Source organism: Electrophorus electricus, chromosome 7, assembly GCF_041902795.1.
Source record: "Electrophorus electricus isolate QZ-2024a chromosome 7, ASM4190279v1, whole genome shotgun sequence".
Lineage (NCBI taxonomy): Eukaryota > Metazoa > Chordata > Actinopteri > Gymnotiformes > Gymnotidae > Electrophorus > Electrophorus electricus.
The window spans coordinates 16,546,991-16,574,560 of NC_137503.1; the positions used below are offsets into that span (position 1 = coordinate 16,546,991).

At 41.2% G+C, this 27,570-nt stretch overlaps 1 protein-coding gene across 9 annotated transcripts in view; it reads right to left on the reverse strand.

Moving 5' to 3' along the window:
* Positions 1-254: 254 nt before the first annotated feature.
* ptprt (protein tyrosine phosphatase receptor type T) overlaps positions 255-27,570 on the reverse strand; it is a 199,195-nt gene continuing 171,879 nt past the window's right edge. For 8 of the 9 annotated variants that reach the window (XM_035524516.2, XM_081717582.1, XM_081717581.1 and 5 more), the window contains 13 exons: positions 22,602-22,678; positions 18,861-18,897; positions 18,531-18,628; positions 17,725-17,841; positions 16,120-16,274; positions 14,197-14,332; positions 11,756-11,905; positions 10,570-10,743; positions 9,346-9,477; positions 7,986-8,111; positions 6,410-6,573; positions 4,981-5,116; positions 255-553 (listed from right to left, as the gene is read on the reverse strand). In XM_035524516.2, the coding sequence (XP_035380409.1) occupies positions 500-553; positions 4,981-5,116; positions 6,410-6,573; positions 7,986-8,111; positions 9,346-9,477; positions 10,570-10,743; positions 11,756-11,905; positions 14,197-14,332; positions 16,120-16,274; positions 17,725-17,841; positions 18,531-18,628; positions 18,861-18,897; positions 22,602-22,678 (1,556 nt within the window). In that variant the 3' untranslated portion in view covers positions 255-499. The remainder of the gene's footprint in view (positions 554-4,980; positions 5,117-6,409; positions 6,574-7,985; positions 8,112-9,345; positions 9,478-10,569; positions 10,744-11,755; positions 11,906-14,196; positions 14,333-16,119; positions 16,275-17,724; positions 17,842-18,530; positions 18,629-18,860; positions 18,898-22,601; positions 22,679-27,570) is intronic. The other variant, XM_081717583.1, reaches the window with a different exon arrangement.

The following is a 27,570-nucleotide window of genomic DNA, read 5'->3' on the forward strand; positions in this document are numbered from 1 at the left end:
CTTCTTTTCAAACTAATTTGAGTGTTGCCTTGTCTTTCTTTAGAAGCTGTACATAAGCTTAGGAAAAGGTTTTTTTTGGTTCTTCCCAGCTGGCAAATAGAAAGTTGTTTTTATTTTTTCACTGCTTTTCACTTTTTGTTTTTTTTTTCATCATTTTCTATGTTAATTTTTCTCCCTTTACATTGATGGGATAACATTCAAGGCATATATCTAAATAGGAAAAAAACTGTACAAGATCACTTCACAGTCCAGGATTCAGGCTTCAATGCTGGACAAAAAAAATGGTGAATACAGGTTTTTTTTTTTAAATCTTTTTCCCCTTCACTCATAATTTCTTTATACAATACTTTACACAGAGCAAATGTCATGGCTGTGATCTTTCTGCTTCATGTTCTCATAACAGCAGGCAGGAAAGGCCTGTCAGTGAGTCTGAAAGGTGGTGTTCTGAAAATGGCTGCTCTCTTCTTCCTCTTCCTCTTCATCTCTTGGCCTGTCCCACTCAGAAGGAGCTGAGGCTCTCCAGAGCTACCTCATAGCAGAACTTGTACTGCTCCTAAACAAAAAGGCCAGGAGAGTCATGGTCACTTGCAAGGCCCCAGCGTTTGCAAGCACTAATGCACAATCCCAGCCTCTGGCATATTAAAACCATACAAACCCCTCCGGGGCATCACAGAGCACATTCTGTCGGATGCTAGGTTTTTAATGTTTTTGGATCTGTTTTTTTTTCCTGGTAGACAGCTGCACAGTATCATAGCATTTGACAGAAATTGAATGTAATGGTTTGAGTGCTAACAGCACAGAAAGGTGAAAAGCCAGATGTCTAATTGCACCTGCAGAGACCAGCTATTAGACCCACTACCGAAGTAGACTGACAGGTCTGGAAGGTGAGTAGAAGAGAGGGGCTAATTAAACAGCTTTTTGCTTTGGGACCAGAGCTTCTTCAGGAGTTGAAGAATGGCTCTCATTTTCTACAGCCACGCTTGATGGCTTTAATTGACAACTGTGTTGTGCAGACTACCAAAACAGCTTTTGACAAAACTATTTGAAATTACAAGCAACTGTTGATATTACTTTATTTATTTAGATGAGATAATCACCAAGATTCTTAAATATATATTCAGAGATGAGATATATTCATAATGGATTTGAGAACAAAGCATGTATTGTTTTTATTATATTAACATTTATGTATGTATTATTTATGAACAGTGTTATAAATAAATCTTTTATGGGCATGGGTATAACCTGTGGTTATATTTAAATGTCTATCTTTAGGGCCAGTGCCTTTTTTAATTTCATACCAGTACAGACAGGACCTCATAAAAAAGGACCTCCTCAAGTGCAGCTCCTCAAGTGCAAATCGATTTCGAAACAACCGAATGTACTGTGGGCATCAGTGCAAGCAATTGTGTGCAAATATAAAACTCTTGAGATGACCCAAGAAGTTTTGTAACCCCCTCTGGATAAGAGTGTCTGCCAAATGCTGTAAATGTAAATATGTTCAGGAATACGGCAAACATTACCTCCCAGTGCTGAATGATCTTTGATCCAGTAGGCTCAAATGAATCCCAAGACGACAACAAAGTAAGGAGTTGGATGCATCCAGTACTTATGTACAACATCCACTATTGTTAAGAGATTGCAATGGCCTGAAAGGCTGTCGTGCAAGGTCAAAGTTTTTACTGCAAGACCACCATAAAATGACTAGACTGAAGTTTACAGGTGAACACCAGGACAAAAACCTAACCTTTTAGAGGTGTTTTCTGAACAAATAATGAACTGTGTGCCATAATGAACTGTACTATGTATAGAAGAAAAAGGATGAGGGTGGAAGCATAGTGTCATGCAGGTATTTTTCTGGAAAGAGGCATAGTGCACTTCACAAAATAGAGTGCATCATGAAAAGTCTAGAACTATTGACACAAGACATCAGCCAGAAGGCAAAAAAAGCATTTTGAACAAAGAGTTTCACAAACTTGACTTGAGTTATCCAATATCCAAACGGTCAGAAATGATTTTGATATGTTATGGAAGTCTACCCCAAACATTCTATACAAATTCATCCATTAAAAGTGCATGTAAGTCTCTGACTTATATCTTGTCTCTGAGTTTTGATTATGAAACAACCTCTTATGGGAATAATGTAGATGTACCCTAAGTGACTTAATACAGAAGCACCTCCTATAGACAGATAGAGCTGTCCACCAGGACAGTCCAACCTAAGCCTGGATCATCTATAAGAAAACATACAACACAATGTCACACACCAGGAATAGATGAAATAGAATACTTGCTTTCTTCTGATAAAAAGCAGAGCGATTTCTCAAATTTCACACATATACATGAATTAATGTTATACAGACTGGAGAAATGTGGTAGGATGACAGTAAAAATATACAATTATCTAAAAATATAATGTACATAGTATCGGGATTCAAGATTCTGGTCAAACATACACCAAGATACATGCATCACCTCCTCCCCAATTCCAAATGGGAGTAACCAGAGTGAACAACATGGCTAAGATCCTGTGGGACTTACAGATCCATACAGATGAACAAGTAGTGGTAAACCAACCAGACATTGTGATAGTGAATAAGATGTATAAAACAGCAGTGGCAATATATGTGCCAGCCCCAGGTTATGGAAACATCCAAAGAAAGGAATATGAAAGGCTGGAAAAATACCAGGGACAGAAAAAAGAAATAGAGAGAATGCAGAAGGTTAACACCATTGTTATCCCAAAGGCAATGGAGCACTTGCAGCTGTGAGTCCTAAGCTGGAGGAATGGCTTCAACAGATGCCAAGAAAGACAACATCAATCTCAGACTACAATCCCAGGAACAGTGTAAACCCTCCATTTCCAAGGCCCAAGTGTGGGGGGAAAAGATATAATCAAGAACTGCAAGAGTGAGAGAGATTATGAAGGACTTCTGTCTGAAGCATCCTGTTTATTTGGAAACATTGTGTACTACAGTATACTGCAGTTACACCGTGTCATCATCTTTGTCAAGGCACAGACTCCACAAGCTCTCTGAAGATTTTCTCTGATATCTGGCACCAAAACATTAGCAGCCAAACATTAGATCCTTTAAGCTGAGAGATGGAGACTGCATAGTTCAGACTTTGTTTTGCCTGCACATTCCCAAGATGTTTGAAAAAATTGAGATCTGGGGAATTCATACGGCAAATCAAGATCTTCAATTCTTTATCATGTTCCTCAGACCATTTATGACCAGTGTTTGCAGTGTAGCACGTTGCCTTACGCTGCCTCTGCTGGCTTGCTGTCTTCCCATTGTGCACCCTTGTGTCATCTCTTCCCCAGGTGAGCATTACACATGCAACCAGTCCATAGGATATAAAAGAAAATGTGATTCATCAGACTAGGACACCTTCCTGCACTGCTTCATAGTCACATGCCAAATGTATTTGCTTTTCGTGGGAGACCTGAGTCATCTTGGGCAATCTGACCAGATTGTGGCCCCATATGCAGCATGCTATAATGCACTGTGTGTGGTGACACCTTTCTATCAGAGCCAGCATTAAAATTTTCAGCAATTTGAGTTACCGTAGTCTTTCCTTTGGAATGGTCGAGATGGGCTCATTGATCCCCATGAATGAGCCTTGGGCACCATGACCTGTTGCTGGTTCACCAGTTGTCCTCCCTTGGACCATTGTTGTTAGGTATTAACCCCTGCATACCAGGAACATCCCACAAGAACTACTGGTGATGCTTTGATCCAGTTGTCTATTAGTGCTGTCAAAATTGATTATTTCTTCTAAAAAAAACAAACCCACACAGGTTTTAACCATTCGAAAATCTAATTTGTGCTTAAGAGCGAAAACCATAACTACTTCTATAGGTATAATTATTTCAACATACCTTTTAATAATGATAAAACCACTGAGAAGGCAGGGCATAAAGCTTTTTCTAGCCTTCAATATCTATTTAGTAAGTACAGTAGCCTGTACTTTTGTATTTTTATTTAAATAATTTAAGGCACACAATTCTGAGAAATGTGATAACAACGATGTTATATTCTGAGGGACGATTTACAATAAAGTGCTAATTAAAATGAAAAAGTAGACTACTTAAATACTTGATACAAAAACTACAACACGCTAGCTAGTATAAAAAAATGTAAACATCAGGCCATACTCATGTGGATGCATATTTTCGACATGTTCCCATAGGTTGCTAGTGCTGTAATGTTAAACTATATACCTATAGCTTGCATACACCTTTACTGCAAGGTTCCAAAATTGTCATAGTTTTATGGCGTGCAGAACACTTTCTGAGTTGTGAACTCTCTGCTACTGTCACCATACAGTTGTTGTAGAACTATTTGCTCATTTAAGCCCGACCTACATTTCATTTTCAGTCAGTGAAAGTAATTGGTGGCTCCTGTTCATCATGTGATGCGTTCAGTGCTACAGTCAAGGCCCATGTGAGAACTAGTGAGGCAGACAGCCATGGCACTGTTGCCTTTCCCCACAATCGAATATCAGTTTGTCTGTTTTTAAAAATATGTTTTGATTATATAATTGAATTTAGGATATTGATAGCAGTATTGTCTAGCCACCACAGTTTGGCCTGTCAGTGTACTTCAGATCCCTACATGGGCCCATTTCTCCTGCTTCCAATGCATCTACTTCAAGAACTGACTGTTCATTTGCCATTGTAATGCCATACCTGTCCTGGTGTTAATGCTGTGGCTGATTGCTATTTATAAAATATGCGATTATGCAAATGTTAAGGACACTTTAAGCAAGCTACCCTTCTTATTAATGCAGATAATGCTGATCAGATACATTTGCATTTATTTGCATTTATGTACACCCAGCTTTGCTGTAAACTTCACCCCAAAAATGTATCTTGGCATGATTTAATTTGCGTGAATGCTAAATTGTCCATTACAGATTTAATTTCTTTTCAAGGATGTTTTTTTTTTTTTTACTTTGAGCAGATCTATGACTTACCATTGTTTCAACCATGTTAGCCTTGTTGTTTCTGAGCGTCTTCACTGTGTGAAAAACGTCAACAATGTTCTGTTGCTGAATCATCTCACAGATGCTACAGATGGCACAGAATGTCCCGCTACGCCCTCCACCCGTCCTTCAGGGAGGGATAGAGATGTCAGCAACAAAAAAACTTGCCTTCAATGGTTTAACTAGGCTTGTGGGTTTCATAGTCACATGACTCACTTGGCAAGCAATACATTTTCTTTCTCAGCCCCTATAAAAAGATCATGTAGTATTTGTTATTTATCTCCTTACCGACTCAGTAAATGTGTATATTTGCATACTGACTTTGTTGAGCCACTTACATCTGGCTGAAGTTCATTAAAAAAAGAACAGAAGAACACAGACCTCACCAACTGACCTCAGATTAGCCTGTGACAAGCCGCACACTTAAACTAGTGCAAATTTGGACAGGTGGGGAGTGACTTGAACTGTAATGACCAGCCTGCCCATCAAATGCCTGGTCGCTTCTTTTAATCCTCATTAAAACAGACCCACATGACATTGCTTAAGCCTGGCTCTTCCTAGGGCCAGAAGTACCTGAATGTCATATTATACAATAATTTAGCATTCCAGTCATTCTCATTACCGTGGAGAATACCCTCTAACAATTTTCCCAACTAGTGAATTCAAAGCAGAGCAGGGCATCTGCTAAATAAAACATGGCAAGGAAGAAAGTCTGTGACTACTGGGCTGAATCTCACTACAGGCCTACCCTCTTTGGCTATATCGGCCAAAACATTAGACCTGTCAAGAGAATAATAGGTAATGAAGTGTATTGTATTGTAAGCACAGCTTGAGGTATAATAGCAACTTTATGGTAGTAATAATTTCTCTTTTGCTCTGTGCTGCATTTTTCAATAATTTTTTGCTTGTGGGTGGAAAAACAATTCACAAAAATGGTATGAATGCAATAATACTGGCAGTGATGGCAATGAAACAAGGTGACCAGATTACAAGGAAATCACCACAGGATAAAATTCAATATTATAACAGTTCACCGTTAGTGTGCAAGAGGAATGAAAAGAATCACATTTTGAGCTAAATTACAAAAAACACTCTATATGCAGTTTGCATCCTCAGCTTCTTTGGACAGTGTTGTGAGAATAATGAAATTGTCAGAGATTGATTTTGCCTGGATCCTTGGTATTTGCCAGGCTCAAGACCTGGGGAAGACTCAGGATGATAAGCTCACTGTTTGACCTTGTCTTAGAAGCATATTTCTACCCTTTCCATGCTAATTTCAAATACTGTATTCTATAATGGGTTCAATCTCACAGTTTGCCAAAATATGGAAAATTAACAAAATTCTGGTTAGCCGAGGTCAGTTTTCAGCCACAGCGCTCCCCACTCTCAGAGCATTGTGGTAGGCTGCACCTGTACTCACAAGCAGTGGACAACGGTACGTCCATCTCCACCATCATACTGCTCCTGCCACTTGGCCAACCGCCTCACCAGCTGTAGGATGGAGCGCTTGGACAGAGCAGTATCTCTATATGCTGGCCAGCCAAGAAACTGGAAGTGCTGAACCAAACGGTAGCCATCTTGTGGCTAATTGTAAGGAGAGAGACAGCGAGAGAGTGAGAGAGAGAGAGAGAGAGAGAGAGAGAGAGAGAGAGAGAGAGAGAGAGAGAGAGAGTGAGAAAGAAAGTTAGCAATGTCCTGACAAGTTTCAGTAGTCATTTTCCCCAAAAATCAGTTTTCATATTAGGATGATTACTATCTATTCAACATCTCAGAAACTCTCTACAAAATAACTCTGCCTTTTATACTGATCACTTTATTATGTAGGTCTAAAAGGCCAATAAATAATACTTATAAGTCCTCCCCTGCTGTTCATTCCATTCTTGAAGACAGTTCTTGACTGTACTGGAGTGTTAATCACATGACTCAGATATCACCTGCCCTTTTTAAAACATGCAAATCATGAAAGGCAGTGGCAGTGGTAACTCAGTGGTTAGGGTACTTGACTAGTAATTAGAAGGTTGTCAGTTTAAGCCCCCCCACCACCAGGTTTCTGCTGTTGGGACCTTGAGCAAGGCCCTTAATCCTCAATTCCTTGAACTGTAGTCAGTCATAATTGTAAATTGCTTTGGATTAAAATGTCAGCTAAATTTAAATAAGCACAGCTATAGCAAAGGGAAACCAGAAACGGTACAGAATATAAACAATTTTATGTGATGTGTCAATCAAAAGATATACATATCTGAATGTATGTTGAATTTTAATATGTGGCTGTCTACCTTTTATTACACGATGTCACTTATTGACAAGCCAACCCACAGAGAGACATCAGAGGCTCTCCTGCGCAGGTAGCAGCAACACATTACATGCTGCTGATAGAGCCATTTCATGGCAAATTTGTGACGCCAGTGTTCATACCATGGCAGCATGCTGGTGCTGCATAGCTAGCTACTAAATCTTTTTCACCAGCGGTTAAGTAAGAGGGGAATGAAGGAGGGATGATTCTTTCCATGCAACCTTTAGCCACGGAATCAGTAATGAATGTTAATGCAAGCTAATGTAGCACAATATTAACCCACATGGAAAAAGTAAACAGGATCTAGCAAGCCACGTCCAGTTCGCCTGCCACATCAGCTTCAGCCAGGTTAGTCACAGAAGCTAAATACTTATATGGAGGCTATGTTGGCACATGTGTGGATGGCAAAGCTATTCAGGTTCAAAGATTCCTGAGATTTGGTGACATTTAGTACTGGGGAAATATGGTTGACATATACATTCCTGTTTAACCGCATCTTTTCATTTGGTGTTATTTTGAGGGAAATTAGCTCAGTCACTCATTTGTTGGCCCCTTGCTGTGATTTGTTGTTGGATCAAATGACAGGGTGACATCAGACGGGCAGATCAGCGGACAAGCTGCATGTCTGGTGAGTACATCGAGTTTCAACAGACTGCTGTGCTCTCAAGAGTTTCCATTTTGTCCTCCAGCACTAGTGTCCTACCCGTGCCATATTGCAGATTCTGAAAATCCGATTGATGATGTCTTCATCGATGTCAGCAGAGATGAACTCCACTTGGATGGGGCCATAGCAGCACGAGCTTTTTTCTGGCCAATACTGCATGCACAGCTAGATCGTGAGGAAATAAGTGACAGCAAAAATAATTGATGTGAGAGCCAAAAACTCCCATATATCCAAAGCTGTAACACTGCTGAATGAAGATCTACCAGAGCAATGCAATGTCTGTTATCTTACAATACCTGGCATGTATTGATAATTTTCTAACTTTCACTTATTCAATAAATATTTAACATCAGCATAGTCTGTAAAACATTATAAAGTGGTTTGTTTCTGTTTGAAAACATTGTGAACTTTGAAATAGCATAGTTGGGATATTTATTGGAAAATCTAGAGACATTTACTATATATTGGAAGATTTGGGGACATTTACTATATCAATAATATCAATAAAATATTTAAAGTAACATTTTGCTTTGTGAAAACTAAAATTTCATTCATTTTCTCAGTCAGACTTAATGCATTTTTCTGAAATGTATACCTCTGCTGACATTAAGTTTGCATTTCGCTCAGCCCTTCGGTGAGGTTGTACCATATAACCATAGGGAAAATACATCAGAATGAAGTCAAGTGTGTCATTTCAAAGAACTCTTCAATTATGACAGAAATAAGTCTGGAAAAAAAATGTACCTATATTTTCCCTCACTCATATACATCTATCTGAAATGAGCAGGCTGGCTCAAAATTTAATAAAGAACCCATTGAAGGGGATCAGTGTAAAGTGAAAAGCTGACTACCCTGGTCCAAAGTTCCCTTCCAGAAAAATCACCCTGGAGCACTACTTAAGCTACCTGCATTCAGAGTAGCCACTACTTCAATCAATGGGTGGTAATGTAATTCAGTATTGATGGATGCTCATATGCTGGAGGACAGAGTTTTAGCCAAGCTGACTCAATAACACCAGTTATTTGATCTACTCCATAAGAAAACATGTTTGTCTTGTCAGAGCTTAGTCAGGTCTTTAACATTCCTTGGAATTTTGATTGCTATTGCTTTATTTTTTTTCTTTCAGAATTTTGTTTTATAAAGTCACAAGGGCCAAGCATCACATCTTGATTATTTTGTCATACATTGAAATCACATTTAAAAAAAATATTTGGATAAATAGCAAAACTATAGATGCTAGATATCTGTTATCATTGATTAAAATCGCAACTACTGCAATGTGGCATGTACCTGCTTCTGTGCAAACTGTTTTAGCATTTAGTTCATTACACGTGAATTCAATCTGCTAGATTCAATCTGGACAGTTTCAGCAACACGTCTGACCCCAGGTAAGCCGCACCTGTGCAGCATCCATTTCGTTGAGCATGACGATGGAGGAGCAGTTGTAGTCAAACACTAGCCTCCAGAAGTCAGCCACTGTGTTGGGCAGTGGGTGTTGCGTCACAATGAATGCTGCTGGCTGTTTATGGCTCTAAAGGATGGGTGGAAGGGAAAGAAAGAAAGAAAGAAAGAAAGAAAGAAAGAAAGAAAGAAAGAAAGAAAGAAAGAAAGAAAGAAATATCTTGGCCTTCATTTGACTTAAGCAAAGATGGTAGCTAAAAGGACAACAGTGTTATAATCCTGCCTGATAACATTATTGACAACCTCCACCTTAAAACAAAGCAAGAGCCACAGGCAGCCACAAGCTTGTCACTCACACATGCACACAGAGGAAGAAACAAACGATATACACTTTCTCCTTGCTAATAAAACATAGCACACTGCAGGTGTTACAGACAAAAACACTGCTTCATCTGTTTACTGTCTTTCCCATCAATGATAATTTCTCTCAAGATGATTTTTCTCTTGACATCATGATCTTCTTGTGTAAGTATTGTCTATAGTGTTCATTTAACTTCACTAAACCAGTGATTAAGGCCTAATCAGTGCATAGAGAATGTTGAGATGCCATCTCATCTCTTCCACATTAAACTGGTTTGATTTTATGAGGGAACTGCATTGTAATCTCCCAATTGATTACCTCTCAAAGAAACAGTCAGCCACAGATGAAATGTTCGGCACAACCCAAAAGTCAATAAACCTCAAATGGGGAGTGATGGTTGGGTAAGAATGCAGCTTCACCAAGATTCAACTCCAATCAGGAGCTCAGAAAATAAAACCAACCAGCTCAGTGTCTGTATGCTTCATGTAAAAAGAAAAGCAATCATAGCAGGCTGTAGTGTCCAACTGAGGAGTAATGGAAATGACTTAGATTTTTTCCCCCAAGTAAACGCTCTTACCTGGACTTACAACAACCAAGTTCTTTAGGTAAAATGGTAGGACATTTCAAACCTCCTTTCAAAAAGCGTGTTAATTCAAATTCAAATGAATCACAAAAAGAGCAATCAAAAACTGACAAACAACAGGACCTGGTCAAATTCTTCAGAGTTTCCCTCTCACTTGATTCAGTTGCATTCCATTCCTCACAATTTCATTGTTTCTACCTAGGCCCCTCTACTGCACTACTCAGTTGGCTGGACTTGAGAATGGGTCAGAATGGTTCCGTATAAGGTTTCACACTCACATCCATCAGTGCTGCATTAATGTAGTTGCTCGACTCGCCATCCACGGAAATAAGGAAAGGGAGACAGCGGTCGACGGCGAGGACATCCATGCTCCGGTTCTTGTCGTGGTTCCGGGGGAGAAGGCCTACACTGCAGTCTTCTGGACGAACCCGTGGAGTCACGATGTTCAGCGTCTGAGAAACAGACAGGAAGACACAAAAGAGAGTGATGTATACAGGAATGACAATTTCATATATGTGCTTGCAAATACCTCAAAACTTGTTTACTAAACTTATAAATAAAATAAAAACAATAAAAAAGAATTTCAAGCACGTTTACTCGGTGTATGAAACCTGTTCCTTCTGCTCTACAGCTCAAACCTTATCCTGCATCAATGTCTTACTGAACCAAAGATTGCCTGTTACTTATGTATGAGTTGGTGATGATGATGGAAAGAGAAACAGGATGAAGGGGATATAGAGGAGGGAGATAAGGGAGACAGGAGAGTGAGAGAGAGAGTAAGAGAGAGAGAGAGAAAAACAATAGAAGGAAGCAAGGATAGAAAGATAGATAGATAGTGGCAGAGATGGGTAAAACCTGGGTTGAACAGAGTCAAGGGGGCGTTCATCATATTCTACGGGACACCTGACAGATCTGAAAGATTCCCCTTCCCCCATAGACCAGGAGCTGCAGCTCGACATGCAGTGAGAAGAAATAGCTCCATTCTTTTAATTGAAACTTCCTCAATTCATGTAAGAAACTACCTCATGCTCTCAACAACGCCACGCGGTGGCTTCATTAGGTTGTCAGAAGTAACAGCACATCCAAAGCAAAGCACTCCTGGAAATGTGGAGTTTGTTGACATAACGCTCTGTTGAATTTCAGTGGGGAGCCTAATTCGGTGAAGGTGGTTTGTGACCAAGGCCACTGCCCCAAACAAGGGCTGGTGACTTTCTGAAGCCTTTGACAGCTGGCTTTTATGAATTCCAGCACTTCTGCTCTCTGAGCTGCTTCAGAGGGTATGAAGAAAAGGTGAAATAAGGCCTTGAAGAATCTTTCCAATCTAAGTGTCCACTATTGACTAGCACTGACATGCTGAAAAAGAAAGCAACTTCAGTACCCCTGTTATGTAATCTTTTTTTTTTTTTTATTCTCACAAAACATTCACATAACCTCTCACAAGAGTGTGTATAACGTCTGTTTTACCTGAAACTCATCTTTGATCTGGCTTGAGTTGGTCTGGGGGTCCAGTCTGCTGATTTTGTAGTAGATGGCCCTGAACTCGCACACAGGGATAGCTGTGTTCCCACACAAGCATGCCTCCAGGATGGCATCATGCACAAACACATACTGCTCCTGCCAGAGATACACACAACACCAGCCATATGAGATGCAACTTCTGCACCTGGCCTTCCTCCTCCTTTTCATCCACAGCATGCTAAAACACTCTGTAAAATACAGAGTAGTAAATTATGCAGTAGTACATTTCAAAATTTTTATTTGCCAGGCATTAGATGGCATTTACATTTATTTACACTTAGAATATCACATAGCCAGTGAGTAAGCACGTAAATAAGCACACCAAGAGTTGTTTCAGTTTAAAGAAGTTAAACACATACATACTATATTCACTACTATATATGTGACTATATGTGAAGCTTCTTCACAATAAATCTCATCCCTTAAAAAAAATCTTAAGCACTCCTTTTCTGCATTACAAAAAATATAATCACACTTTTGAAATTCATGCCATATCTTGAGAGATTTCACGGGCTGGGAATTTATTTCATGAATAAATCTGGCTCAGCTAGGAGTGCTAAAATGATACCTCCCTGATTTTAAAAGGTTAGCTCATTACAATCTTCAGACCAGACAACATGCATAATTCATGAACATACTCACTGATACTTCTCAAACTCTATTAGGACAACTGCTGTATAACGTTATAGGTGATGATAAACTAAATACGCTATACTGTAAATACACAGTATTAAGCCTACAGTTCACCTGAAAAATGGTCCATAAATGATACTTGTTAGAGTCATAATTTTTGATCGTGGTATAGCTGATTGAACCCTCATATTTATGCTCAGTATTGGCAAAATCAATGGGCCAGCAGCTCTAAGAAGGAGTTCAAGGTCCCACTGCAAAGACCTTGGCTATCAGGTATTAGGCACTTTAACTGGACAGTGCCTACGGCTGAGGAGTTTGAATGTTAATTGCAGGCCTTTGAGCCGGCCCTAAGCAAAGCTGTGGAGAGCTGACCTCCAAGCTCTTTTGGAAAACAGAGAGTGGGGGAAAACATTTTAAAAGATTAATTGCTTTGTGTTGTTTAGTACTGTTTAGTACTTACCAGTGGATTGAGGCTATGGGCAGACCCAACCTGCCGCCAGAAACCCATTATGGCCAGAGTTAAGTTTAGTTTAATATTTTTAAATACTATCTCACATATGCAGTATATCTGAGGCATCAAATTAGATGAACGAAAAGAACAGTATGCATCTTTTGCCTATATGACTCGGTCAGCATGTCTTCAACATAGTTTTTTTGTTTAAATAAGTGATGGAGCAAAGTGATGATTGTTTGTAACCAATCATGCAACAGCTGACATTAAAATACATGCCAATGCATCGCTTATATATAACAACAGACAAAAACAATGATATTAATATCAAATGTATAAACAGATCTGAAAACTGCACACACTGGACAAGCCTTTTTAGTTTTACTCTCCTATATGTATGGTGACAGATAATAGAAAACTGGCAGTAATCAATTATTGCTGGTTATTCTGTCATAGTTTAGCATGGGACAGGGCTTTCACATATAAATATTTAAACTTCAAGTGATACTGATGTACTTGCTTTTATCCACTAGAGGGTGATCTTTTGAGAACCTATTCATCATGAAGCATCTGTCTGAAAATGCTGAGAATTCCAGATTATTGTGGGAAACTAATATTCCCAGACTGGGGAATGAGCCTGCCAAAATCTAATCTCATACCCAGAAAGCACCCACACGCTCCAGTTCCACACAGTTCATATTCTGCAGTAGGGATCAATTTGTGTGGTAGAGGGTAAGTTAGAACCTTCAGGCTGCATGATAATGGCCATGCAATTCAATTTCTTCAATTCAATTTAATTTATACAAAGCTTTCACTAATGCCATCTGCTCAGGCTGAAGCACTTACTGTAGGCGTGAATCCACTGAGGGAAATAGGAGAGGGTGACAAAGAAAGAAAGCTAGAAAGAGAAGAAAAAAGGATGGCAAGAAGGAAGAGATGAAAGGGTGACATGGGTGTAAAATTTGACATGACCAATGTGGAGCTGTTTACAGGGATATGAGTGTCCATAACACGCACAAGCAGACATACACCCACACACACACATATAAAACAAAAATGTGTGTGTGCGTGTGTGTGTGTGTGTGTGTGTGTGTGTATATATATATATATATATATATATATATATATATATATATATAACCTGAGTCTTACTGAAACAGACGTGTGAGTGAGTGAATGAGTGAGTTGGCAGAAACAAATGAATACACAAAGTGGCTACACAGTGGCTACACAAAGTACTAGAAAGTAAAGGGCAAATCTGGAAAGAGTGAAATAGCTAAATGGATCAAGGCTGATCTATCACCTCAGTCTGCACCATATTGACCCGCTGGGAGCGCAGCTCTCTGATGCAGTTAAAGATGTCCACTACTCCTTCGTTCTCTGCCATGTCCAACATGATATCCACTGCTATGAAACAACCTGTTCTTCCAGCTCCAGCACTAGGGGAACAGAGAGAAAGAATGATAGAGAGAGAGAGATGAGAGGGAGGGAGAGAGAGAGAGAGAATGTTGAACTTTGTGGTTTAAATGAGGGTTTTACCCAAGAAGAAGCTCATTGTCTGAACATTTCAAACTTTTTATTTGTGCAGTGAGAGTTCCTTTAGATTTGAGGTTTAAAAGAGACTGAGTTGTAGTTCTACACTATCTAACACTGGCTGTGTGTAAATTCTAAACTAGTATTAATCAAACACTCCACAATGGTGCACTACCCTTGGTTCATTCCATCACACACACACACACACACACACACACACACACACATACATACACACACACACACACACACACACACACACACACACACACACACACACACACACACACACACATAGCCCAGGTCTACAGGGTTGAGGTTGTATCCACTTGCCCTGACCCTAGATGTTAAGGAAACACACACACAGCTTGGCTGCCTAGTGTGTGTGAACAGGAGGGGACCGACAAGCCATCAGTCAGTCTGGACTTCCTCAATGCACACACGCACATGTGTACACACCCGCACCCACACAACACTGCTCCCCTGCACCAGATTGCCTGTCACCCAAGGTGATTAATGATGGGACTTGTGAATGAGGGAGAGAGAGAAATAGGGAGCGAGAGAGTGAGAAAGAGAGGTGAAGAGAAAGAAAAAGTGAGCAAAGAAGAACTAGGAGAAATTAGAAATTATTCTCCAGATTGCTTCCTGCTGGCCAGAGCTCCTCATCTAGACTTTTCTTCATGCTTCCTTCCTGTCTTCTCACTCCCACACTCAATCTACTCTGCCTCTGTCATCCATCGCTTTATCTCAAGGTTTTTTCTCACATCTCTTCTCCTGCCACTCTAACACTCCAATATCATGCTTATAAAGCTCTAGAACCCTTAAATAAAAGCTCGGCACACTGCAATCGAGATCAAAGCCTTTTGTCACTACAGATCAGGGCTTGACATGAAGGCAGTTGAATGTGATAAAATGTGGCTGTAAATGTTAATGAGATCTTTGTCTAACTCCTTCGCCTTCCTCTATTGCTATTCTCCTTTATCCATCTCTTTCTCTCTCTCTCTCTCTCGCTCTCCCCAACAGCCCCCCCGCCAGAGAGAAGTGGGAGTACTTGGCTCTTGAGCTAATCCACTCTGAAAATGTCTTTGTCACATCTGCTTTGTCTCAGGATTCCAAGCCCAGTCACACAATTGCACGATGCCATTTAACAGCCTACTGGTGTCGTCTCTCATTGAAAATGCGGTCTACACAATTACAGCCAGCATGTGTTGATCTGTTTGTGTCTATGTGTGTGTGCTTATTGTGCATGCAAGGATGTGGAAGAGTGCATACTTTCGAATGTCTGTATTACTGTGTGTGTGTGTGTGTGTGTGTGTGTGTGTGTGTGTGTGTGTGTGTGTGTGTGTGTGTGTGTGAAAGCTTTTGTGATCTCTTGTCAATCCTAATGTTTCTTTCCAGTAATATGGACGTTTTGGGCTGATTCTGAGTATCCAGCTCAGCTTTTTTAGCTGAGGTGAGTACACACAGATATCTGCGGCTCCCAGATAAAAGGGAGGTAGAGCCTGACCCAGAGCACCGGCCTCTCTTTGCAACACTTTTTGTTTTATTATGCTTCACCTTTAAGAGCAGGTCAAGGACTGTTTACTGCGGCTGTGAGGTGGCACAGATCCAGAAAGATACAAACAAACTGAGAGACAAGTGGAGAGACACAGTGAGGAGAGAAGTGAGGAGAGAAGTGCGGAGAGAGCGGTACCTGCAGTGAGCTACTATAGGCCCGCCATCTGGAGGATTTAGGAACTTGACTTGCCGGACGAAGCCGAGAAGCCCGGTGGCATAGCAGGGCACGCCGTGATCAGGCCAACTGGTGAAGTGGAACTGTCGGATCTCCCGGATCTCATGATGCCCTTTCTATGACATTGAATGCAAACATTAATTTATTGCTAAAATAGTGGTTGGATTCAAGACTGGATGAGTGGAAGAATGGGTGATTAGTCATCCCTTTTCATAGCCCTGTCACTAGAGTTGGAAGTAACAGTGACAAGAAATCTTTCCCTCCCTGGGCCTCACAACCTCTGAAATAGCCCTGATAAACCTTTCCCCAGGCCTCCTATGTGGCTGGTGATGACTCGCACTCTCATTTCCATACTACTAACTACCCTCGACTACCTTTAATGAACTGTTGAACATGCGCATGTCTGTGTGAAGTGCCTGCCTGTTTGTTTTATTTCCGTTCAGGATCAGAACTGGCAGCTCTTTGGTTCTAACCACTTGCCATGAGCAGGTGCACTTGAGGGTGCAGTGCCTTTTTCCTGGGCGATTAGAGCTCTTTCACAGCACACGGCAGGCTCTAAAAGTGTGATCCTTTTCCTCGCACCTCCACTCCTCCGCACTAATGCTGAGTTAAGCTTTTAATTATGATTTGGGCCTGGGCAGAGCGTAATCCATGCCTGGAGGTGCTAATGCCACTTAGTGCAGACCCACGTATTGGCTTAATACACTGTGTGTATGCACACACGTGTGTTCCTGTGTGGTGTAGTAACTGAGCTTCTATAGTAGGTGGGAAGCACGTAAACAAAAGTCTCCTAAGCACCTGAAGATGTCAAAAAACTGTGGGTTATATCATATTTTTAGGATGAAACTTAAACACACATAAGCATGAACACCCATGCATGCATACATGCAGAAAAACACAATAATACTATTCAGTCTGCAGCAGTTAGCTAATCTCTCTCTGACCCATAATTTATTCTCCCTCTATAGTCTTCAATTAAAACCAGCATGATGCACTGCACTTTTGAAATTTAAACTGTGCGAGCAAGAGGTCCAAATACTCAGTAAACATGCAGCAAAATGAGACAAGTATGGGAGCAGAACAACGGAGCTCGTTTTCCTTTACCCTGTGTCCCATCCCCAACTCACAGACAAAGAAAAGATGTTTAAAAAGACAGCCGCCTCATGAGACAGATGGATTGAGTGCTTTGTGCAACTTGCTGACGGCATGCTGTTCCCTACTCAAGGCTTACTGCTTCTAAAAGCTTCCGAAGGACTAATTTCTCCATCTATCAAAGCTCCCCTCGCCTTCTACATCTGTTCGGCACAGATTACAGCGCTCAAAAATGAAACGCCACCCGCCGTCACCTGCGGCCCGCCGCGTTTGCTCGTGTTTTGCCTTCGCTGCAATTTCTTATTATTTTTTTAAAAAGGAGAGTTCCCAGGCTGGCGTTGAGCTGTCTCCAAACTTGCCACTTTACGGTGAAATAGGCAGACTGTGAATTATATGAAAAGCATAAGGTAGAATTCAGCACAGAGACGGGGGATGAAAAGAACACAGCCCCGAATGGATGACTGGGGTCCGCACCTTTTGGACAGTGAAGGTGCGGATGACGTATTCAGCAAGAGGTTCTGTCTCAACCAGGGTCACTTTGATGTCACCATATACCTCGGTCTCATCAGGCCAGTAGCGAACGCACTTCACCTATGTGGAAACACACGCATGGAGGAACATGCACGCACACACACACACACACACACACACACACACACACACACACACACCCACACACACACATAAAATATGAACCGCTATTAGCGAGGTTCTGCCACAGTTTCTCATATATTGCATGCTATTTTGTTATATGCAGTACAAACACTTTCATTAAACATTTCTTAAAATAAAACTAAGCCAACTCAATCTTTGCAGTATCTCAGTATTGCTCATTTTCATAACACTGACTACACTCATTCAAAAAAAGCCATTTTTATACACAAATGTTATCAAATAAGCTGTTGCTGATGACATTTGGAAATACAAAAGCTCTCTGATGAGTGAATGGGCCACCTGTCAGAAACACTGTTATCTCTGAATTAACACGCAGAGTGGGCAAGGCACGCTTGAGCGGAACACAACACACAAGGCTTTTATGCGTACCGCCGGAGCAGATAGCTCAAGCTGGGAACAGTGTCTCGTTTACACAGCAAATAAGTCTGTGGCTGAAAGTATCAGTTTACTGGAGTCTAATTTAATAATGATATACTTAATCATTAATAAATTTATGAGCAAACTGCACAAAATATGTTTTATGTGGTCTGCAATTATTTGTAGGCATGTAGCGATATATACCCTAAGATTTACATTTGAAGTTTACGTATCTCTGAAAAACATACCCTGCCCACTTCCACGAGGTTGGTTACCATGACAATGCTGGCAGAGTTCTCTTGCCAAATCATCCTCCAGAAATCCCTTACCGTCTCCTGCATAGGGCCTATTGGAGGAGAGAAGGGACAAATTTAGCACCATATCAAGCCATCTCCATCCTGTAAACACCCACGATCAATTAGATGGAAAGCTTAACAATTATGTCAAGGCTTCGGGTTGTAGCATTAACACTGCTTCTGTAGCATAATCTAGGATTGAGTGTTGCCATCAAATTGATCCTCCTTGTGTAAAAATGGTTACAAGGTATTTTGTGCTTCTGTTACACCTGCTTTAATTACCTTGTGTAGCAATGTAATGCCTCGGCCTGTGATAACCCTACAAGACAAATAAAAGAACAAATTAGCCATGCTGCACTTGCACTACAAGAAAAGAATTGGGAAGTGTCCCAACCTGAATACCTGGACAGTCAAACATGCCAGTTCATTTTGTATGCAACTGTTTGAAAGCATCGAGTTATGTGAATGACATTGCATCATGACTTGTGCATGTGACTTGTAGTAGCATCTAATTGTCACCTGTTGTAACATTTATGTGTGTTTGGGTTACTGAGAAACACATTAATGATAACTCTTACTTGGCACCCTTATACTAGAGAGCTTTGAACACACTGATCAATATTACGACTAGAAACCCCCTGCACACCATTAAATAGACCCAGTAATTGTTTTATTCGTGGGAATGACACCAAGTAACATGTTTATAGATCTAGTGATGAAAGTCACTATTACATCTACAGCGAACCCAATGTGATAAAATCACAACGATTTGCCACCACTGTGATATTGATAATAATCATTATGAACCAGAATGAGCCACAATCATACTGACAGTGTCAATATAGTGGTTAGATCATGGGGTAGAATAGTTTTATGCAGAAGAAATACAGGAATAGTGAATATAGTGTATTAGTAAGAAAGGTTTACAAATCTGCGGTTGACTGTTCAACGACAATCAAGTTGTGATAATGACCAGAGAACAGAGTAGCCTGATCCACTGGTGCAGTCACTTCCAAAGCACACATCTGTAAGTGAGGCACTGGAGAAAGAGCGCGAAAGAGAAAGCAAAGGGGGAAAAGTATGTGTACATCTGTCTCTGACTGTAAATTTCAGTAGAGAACTGAGAAATTAATAAAAACTGCCATACTATCCTAGCTGGGCCTGTCATGGTACGGCCCGTCCTCCCAAACAATGGAGAGTGCTCCTGGAAAACTTTGGGGGGGCCCTGGGTGTAGTTCATGGGCAGAGTACGGAGTGCTACAGGTCCCCGACAGACTATAAGAACTGGTACGAGGAAGACCACTATCCAGGTCTGGACTCTGCAGGCTCCTATTACCCTTACTGGGACCTTACTGGGACAGCTATGGGGAGTATGAAGGGAGGGCTATACCGACTTCAGTTTCTGATCGGAGTATACCGATGACAGCTTCCGATCGGACTTGGAGGACTTGATCAGGTGGAGAATCTGGTGATGGAGGTGGAGGAGGTCATCCATAGGGATTCTCCCTTGGTGATGGACACCGTGTCGGCGGATTCCGAGAGTGAAGGGCCTCCGATATCCAAGGTACCACCTGAGGCTCCGCCCAAGAGGCACCGTTCCGGAACAAGCAGGCTGCCAGTGGGGCTTGCAAGGAGGTGTCGTCATCCGATGAGGACACTCCCTCTGCGAATACTCACAGCCCCAGAGCTCAAGCGTATACGCCTAAGCCTTGTAAAGGCAAGAAGGCAGTGTCACCAGTGCCTGCTCCCAAAACAGACAAACCAGCTGGTGTGCCTCCGGATATACGTGTGCATGCGCTGAAGCAGGACCAGCCGCCACCACACAAACCAGCGAAGGAGGATCCCATCCAGCCGGGGAGGACTCCAACCCAGCCAATGACAGGAGGACTGACTGGGGCCCCTGCTACCTTCCCCAGACTGTTTAATACTTCTTTACATAGGCCTGTTCATGTACCTGTCCCAATCACCGTACCTATCCCTGAATCAATTACTATGCCAGTTGCTTTGTCCCCCTTTGTGTCAGTGCCTGTGCTCTTCAGTGTGTCTGTCCCTGTGTCTGTTGTCATCCTGGTCCCTGTCTTCCTGTCCTCTGTCCTGCTCATGCTGGCCCTTGTTAGGTTGCTTGGTCCTCCGGCCTCGCCATTTGGCCCGATAGACTGGCACACCAGGAGTCGTGCCGTTGGGGAGGGGCTGTATCACGGTACGGCCCCTCCTCCACAACGTCTCCCTGTGTGTGTGTGTGTGTGTGTGTATGTGTGTGTGTGTGTTTGTTCCTCTGTATGGCCACGTCCTCCCTGTGTTTCACACCTGCTCCTTGTTGTGTATCATTAGTGTGCATGTATATAAGTTTCGTGTTTAAGTGTAAATGTTGTGGATGTTTGACCGTGATAGCCTGTGAGCTACATTGTCATTGGTGTGTAATAATAAACATATGTTCTGTGTTCCACAACTTGACCCGCATCCTGCTCTGCCTCCTCAGCATAGCAAGTCCACTATTCAATCATTTACATAAAGAACTGCATGGAGTTCACTAATGTGTGACAGCATGACATTAGGCTAATTTGATTAATTTCACAAAATGAGGGCAAATATCAACACATAAGAAACCTAAGCATGGTTTTGCTTAGCTTTTCCTAGAAACATTAGACAACCTAGCAATACATACCAAAGCGTGAGGACTGCATTTGGCCAAGACACTGTAGTTGTGGCAAGTTGGCAGTATGCTTGTGCAGATTGTGTTTATTTGAACTAATCCAAGAATCACAATCCATAAAGGCACTCAGAATAAAAAAGAAAAACAACAACAACAAAACAAAAAAAGTTCAGAGAGTGGAGATAGAAACTAATGAGGTGCCCCTAAAAAATATATGTGGATGCTCAATAAGAAGTGGTGCCAAGGTCATAGAGGACCAATCAGCAGAGCAGGAGACTAGGTGGAGTCTCCAGAGTGGCTGGAGGACACTGTGCAGCACAGTGCTCAAATTAAAAGGTCATATCAAGTTACTTAATGTGCTGCAGTAATACACATCTTCCACTGAACCTTATAATATGAAAAGTGGGATCTATTGACTCTAGAAGCAGTGAGCTTATTCCCTTTTCTTTGTTGCATTTTTCATGGAATTCCTACCAAACGCAGCTTTAAAAGTACTATCTTCTAACTTGACTACACAGTTGCAAGTGCTGCTTTCGAAATAGCCTACTACATACTATTCGTGTACTGATTGTGCCATAAATAAGTATGCTGTATGTCTCAACCAAAATGTATTTTTCCAGTATGTAAAAGATACCCGAATGATGTACTATTCTGGCCAAATATCCAGTATGTGACCAAAGCTATCTTCGTAGTGTACTGACTCCTGCCTGCAATGGTGGTGGGAAATCTTTTGCAAGTGGGTGGAACCTTCATATGTTCACATGAACTCTTAGTATGGCCAGCATTTGTCACCTCATGGTTACTACAATGCATACTACTACAGGGTTCAGTATGCAGTATACAGTGTGCCATAAGTTATTTCAAACATAGCCAATGTATGTGCAATGCTATGCTCCTTAATGTCCATGTGGATTTGTGTTTGTTTCACCTCATGTTAGTGTGTCTCCATGTGCCCTTTGTTTACTTCCCTGTTCCCACTTGTTGCCACGTCCCCCACCCATTAGAGATGTTCCCTGCATTCTTCTGTGTCCTTTCCTTATCAGTGTGTATATAAATACCCAACTGTTTATTATGACCTTCATTGGTTATTGTAACCAGTGTGACTCATTTTATAAATATATTTTTAGCATGCTATATGGCAGGATTTTAGCTTTTAAGAACCTTTTGAATAAAATATCCTTAAAAAATATTACACCTCACTCGTTTACACTCTTGTGCTTAAATAGTGCTGGGTACCAGGTTCATTTAACTCATCACCACAGTTAAAAATCAGACAGCTAGGTTCTAATAGTATATTGTGTATGTAATATAGACCACATGGGATTAGAATTTCAGTCATTTACATAGTATTCTGTACATAAGATACTCACATCTATGTAGTTGGCATTGATGTAATCTGAGTGGGGGTCTCCATCCAACAGTTGCAGCCTCACCCGTGTGTGATCATCTGTGGGGTCAAATATTCCCAGAAGAGCCAGTCTAAAGTTACACTTACACTTTACAGGGCAGCACACAGTGATAAACCCAGGAAATGGAAGAACTGACTCCTCAAACCATGTGTCAGGGAAGAAATACTCTTAGGGTAGGAGGGAAGATTAGGCATTGTAAGATGTTATTTTTTCTAAAAACCAATCAAACTGGTTATCTTCAATCCATTTCCTTCAGGTAAAATAGGAAAGCCGTAGTTAAAGATTCACAATGTATAATATAATCCTTCGGTCCTGAATACATAAAAAAGTATGTCAGACTGAATTAAAACTTTCCTTAAGTGTTTTTGCTACCTAAAAGACTTTAGAAAGTCTATCTTGTGTTTCATAAAGCCTTGAGCAATGTTGTAATTTCTGGTTAGGCCTGAGAGAAAGGTTTCAGTTCCTGGTTCAGTTACTTTTAATACATAATAGACAACTCTGGTCGAATCCAAAAGAAATATGATCCCTGATTAGTATTAAAGTAGTGGGATGCTTCATGAGATGAGACACGGGATGAGGACAGAAATGGGGCCCTCCTCCACAGCCATCTTGCCACAAGCAATCATCACCAACAGCAGAACACTGGAATGAACCTCTAGCAGCTAAGTGTTTGAATTGCTCTGGTTGCAGTCATCTTCGCTTAACGAAAGCACATTTGGCATGCCAACCATTAGCATGGGGCACCTGGAGTTCTTTCCAGCCCCAAGGGTGCAGTGTCTCTTTCTGGTAATTATAGAAGATCTTCAGGAGAGGGCAGGGAGAAGGAGAGAGAGGAGAGGGTGATGAGAGGTTGGGTAAAAGGATAAGTCTGACACTTGCTCCGCACACAAGCGTGGCAGTTCACTTTGATCGCGGCAAGAATGCAAATGGGGTGTCGAGGCACGTCAACCCCCAGTCGTTTTACGCTCTGTGGCAGCAGGCAACTCTGCCTCATCTTTCTCCCTCTCTCCCACACCTACCTACTCATATACATAGAACCATACACCCACACACACTTTTTTCCTCTTCAAAAACACACAAACACTGTCCTTCATTTGAGAGATCTCTCTGAATCTCTCTCTGTCGCTCTCTCTCAGTTCATTCCAATGTACTTGTCCAGATTCTCATCTGTCTGCTGTCCTTGGTGCCGTGAAAGGGAAGAGTGAGTGAATCGAGTGGAGAAAAGAGAGAATGAAAGAGGAAACGGAAGAGACACAAGTAATTAAACACCATCAAAGCCAGCCGTTGCAGCAAAATGCACAGTAGTGCACTCCTCCCCATAGAAAAGGCCAAAAAAACAGGGATCTGGGCTGAGACTTGCTTCACTGTGATCATTCTCCATCAGTAAGCCTGTGACAGTTCTTATGTACCATCTAGGACAGAGGTGCTCAAATCCAGGGGAATCTATTGCACTGCAGGCTTGAGTTCAGCTCCAACTCTAATCTAATGTGCACGATCCAGTTAATCAAGGCCTTTAGTAGTATCTGAATATTACATCCAGGTGTATTGGACATAAACCCATCACGATGGTAAATCCCCAGGGCCTGAGTTGATGTGAGTCAGGTTTGGCAGTGCTGTGGCCATGCTATGTCCCCAGACGGATATCCCTGCTCTAAAGGAAGCAGAATAATCTGGGAATCTTGAGAGATCAAAAATGCTGAGACTGGCCTGTCCTCAGCATGCAGTTTATTATTTCCAATACTATTCTCGAAACGACACAATTATCAAGGCCTGCCAGATTTAGATTGGTTTTACTAGGACAAACCCAATGCAGTGTTAAAGCAACAGATAAATGACAACAGGATGTAAACATGCTAAAGAGAAAAGCAGAGCAATTAATAAGTATGAGTGACAAAAGAAGGATAGATGGGTGGTTAAATTCCTGGATGGATGGATTCCTGGATAGATAGATTCCTGGATGGAAGTATTCTTGGATGGATGCATTCCTGAAAGGATGAATTCCTGGATGGATGGATTCCTGGAGAGCTCTTTGTTTCACTAGCCACAATGTTAAAGGAAGTGCTTCTAATACCTAGCATCTAATTTTTAAAAAACATAAAGCTGTAATAAAATGTTAACATCAACATAAAAAGAGGACACACTTAGCCATCAAGATGTTTAAAAAACAAATGCTTTAATTTACAGCCAAGCCAGAGCCCCCTCCCCAAGACGATTAATCACTGCAACACAGTGGCCATCTTACTGACCTAATAAACAGTTACACCACACTGTCAGCAACTTGCCATGCATTTTACACCTAAATAGCTTATTAAATCCCATTTTAGAGGGAAATGTGCTGTCAGATTCACCAAGTGCTGTTGCATACTGTTTGTGGCATGACAGAGAAGCATTTCAGGAGTTAATCCAGTTTAATCCTGTTCCATCCCCTTGAAGATTAGCCATTTTGTCCCTAAAGACTACCTGAGAGAAGCAGAGTGACTCTTCAGAGCTACCAGAAGTGTTTGAGGCTTGACATTCTTCTGATTCGATGTGTCTCATTTTAATCTGAATGGGATTAGTCTCTGGGAGTTCATCTGCAGTGCACTCAAAAAAAAAAAAAAGTGAACAGTTGAAGTAGAAGTTGGTTTGTGGTACAAGAGGGTCCTATGGGCCAATTCAGTGCACAGTTGAATATCAGATTATTGTTTTGTATTAACTGTTCTCCATTTCATGTGTGACAGTAATGGAATTATCTGTGTTAGTAAAGGCCACTAACTACCATAGATCTCTCACCAGTGTCTCACTGAATGCAAAACACAACATTAGACATAATCTGGTATGAAATAACTGCAACTCAGCATGGTCAGGCTATACTGACAACTATGAGAACTCAGGAGCTCAATCACCATTATACTGATTGGATAAATCGGCATGCTAGTGCTATAATAAAACCTGTCCAATAAAGTGAGATCCAGGACACAAAATGATCAAAAATGATCATCCCTGTGGGGACCTGCCATAAGCATTAGAAAACTAGCCACCAGACTGTTCCAGCTTCAGTCATGCTGAATGAACCATGAAATGCTTTGCTGATTTTATTCATTTTCATAGTAGTATATTGTTCTGTTCATTAGACTGCACTGCTTGGATGCCTATCATATAATTTTGTCATTTGCTTTGTTGCATATAGGAGAAGTCTGTATATGGGAACTGTCTGCCCAGTGATCCATTACATCATACATTTACGTACAAACAGTTATGATTTTAGCCATCCTATTGCAAATAAGGGAGAGCATATTGCAAATCCCTTTCTCTTGAATTAATGAAATGATTTGGTGAACTTGATAAAATGAATGAAGGATGAGTTGGATTCCACTCCTGTGAACCAAACCGTGCACTTGCCTCCCTGCCTAATGAAGCATTATAGGTTCCAGATATGGTGTTTGGATCTCACTATGGACAGAATCAAGCCTATGTCATGTAAACAGATAAGGTGCATAGTGTAAGAACTCTATAGTGTAAGAATATGTCTGATAGATGATAAATTCTACTGCTTAGATTAAAATATGACTGATGTTCAATTTGTCCACTCATTTGCATTTGTGAAACAAATGAAATATATCACATAAGCTTAGTCCAGGGTGTTAAGATACTACACTGGGCTAAGAATAATAAAGGAAGGAAACACAGGTTGCTGAAGATGGAGTCAGAATGCTAATAGTCAAGCTTTGGTCAATACGTCAGTGGGAGATTTTTTTTTATTATCATTAACTTCAGGGGAACCTCTGAAGATTCTAAAACTACGTGAGCGGAATAGATGTCAGTTAGTGCTTAAAAGGTTTGCAGAGAGAGGCTGCTTATACAAACACCACACACACACACACACATACACACACTCACACACACACACACACACACACACACACACACACACACACACACACACACCACACACACATACACATGCAGGCACACACAACTGAAAGAGGCAGATACACTTCAAAAGTTCAATCCTTAAGCTCTTCCCAATGAAGATGAACAGCCTTACCTTGCCTACTCTGACCTCACATGCATAAGACAACGGATATGCTAATATGCCAGAATGATTGGCAGCTAGGGGAATGAACTGGGGTGTATTGTTTTCGCAGCAGGAGCTAGCTTGTATTCTATGGTGGTCAATGAGCAGTTCAGGGCTATTGGTTTCACTGGGAGAGAAATTGCATCATGCACTGTGCATCACCTTACCCACCATGGTAAAGTGGAGCAATTGTGCCAAGAAAGTTGCTATTCAGCTGAGGGTTTACTAACAACTGCACACATGACTCTGCATACGCATGCAGGAATCCTTGGACTATCTCCTGTAAAATAGATACATCTAAAAATCAAGCCATTAGTTCTCCAGTTCTCATATTCAGAGGTAAGCCTCCCTATAGGCAAATATGGCTTGCTCTGTTTAAAATGCTGAACCATGATTACCACGTGCCTCAGACAACAACAAAGAGGATAAGAAAAGGATAAACGATTTTTTTTTTTTGCACTCTGCTAAACTTTCTTGGATTCTGACTTTCTTTCATCAGCTCTTTCTCTCCTCTCCTTTCTCTGTCTCACTGGCACTTTGTCGCTGTATGTTCCTTTTTTATTTGTGCTGTCGACCCCATCCTCCCAACCTTCTGTTCACTGTCTAGCCTACACACACCATAGTCCCCGCAATGCTATCATCCCACTGCCAGTGGAGCGTGCAGACTGGCTTCCAACCTCTCTTGCAATCAAACCTAAACAAACCGAGCAACATACATCTGTCCAAGCGGTCTCTCAGCCAATCAAGGGGGCTTTGTTACCCGCTCCCTGTTGCTGTGCTCACCGAGATAACAGACTGAATCCCCCCTACATATACACATATGCCTAATTGCAAAATAAACTTACAAGGGACCTTTCTAGGCAAGGTATGAAA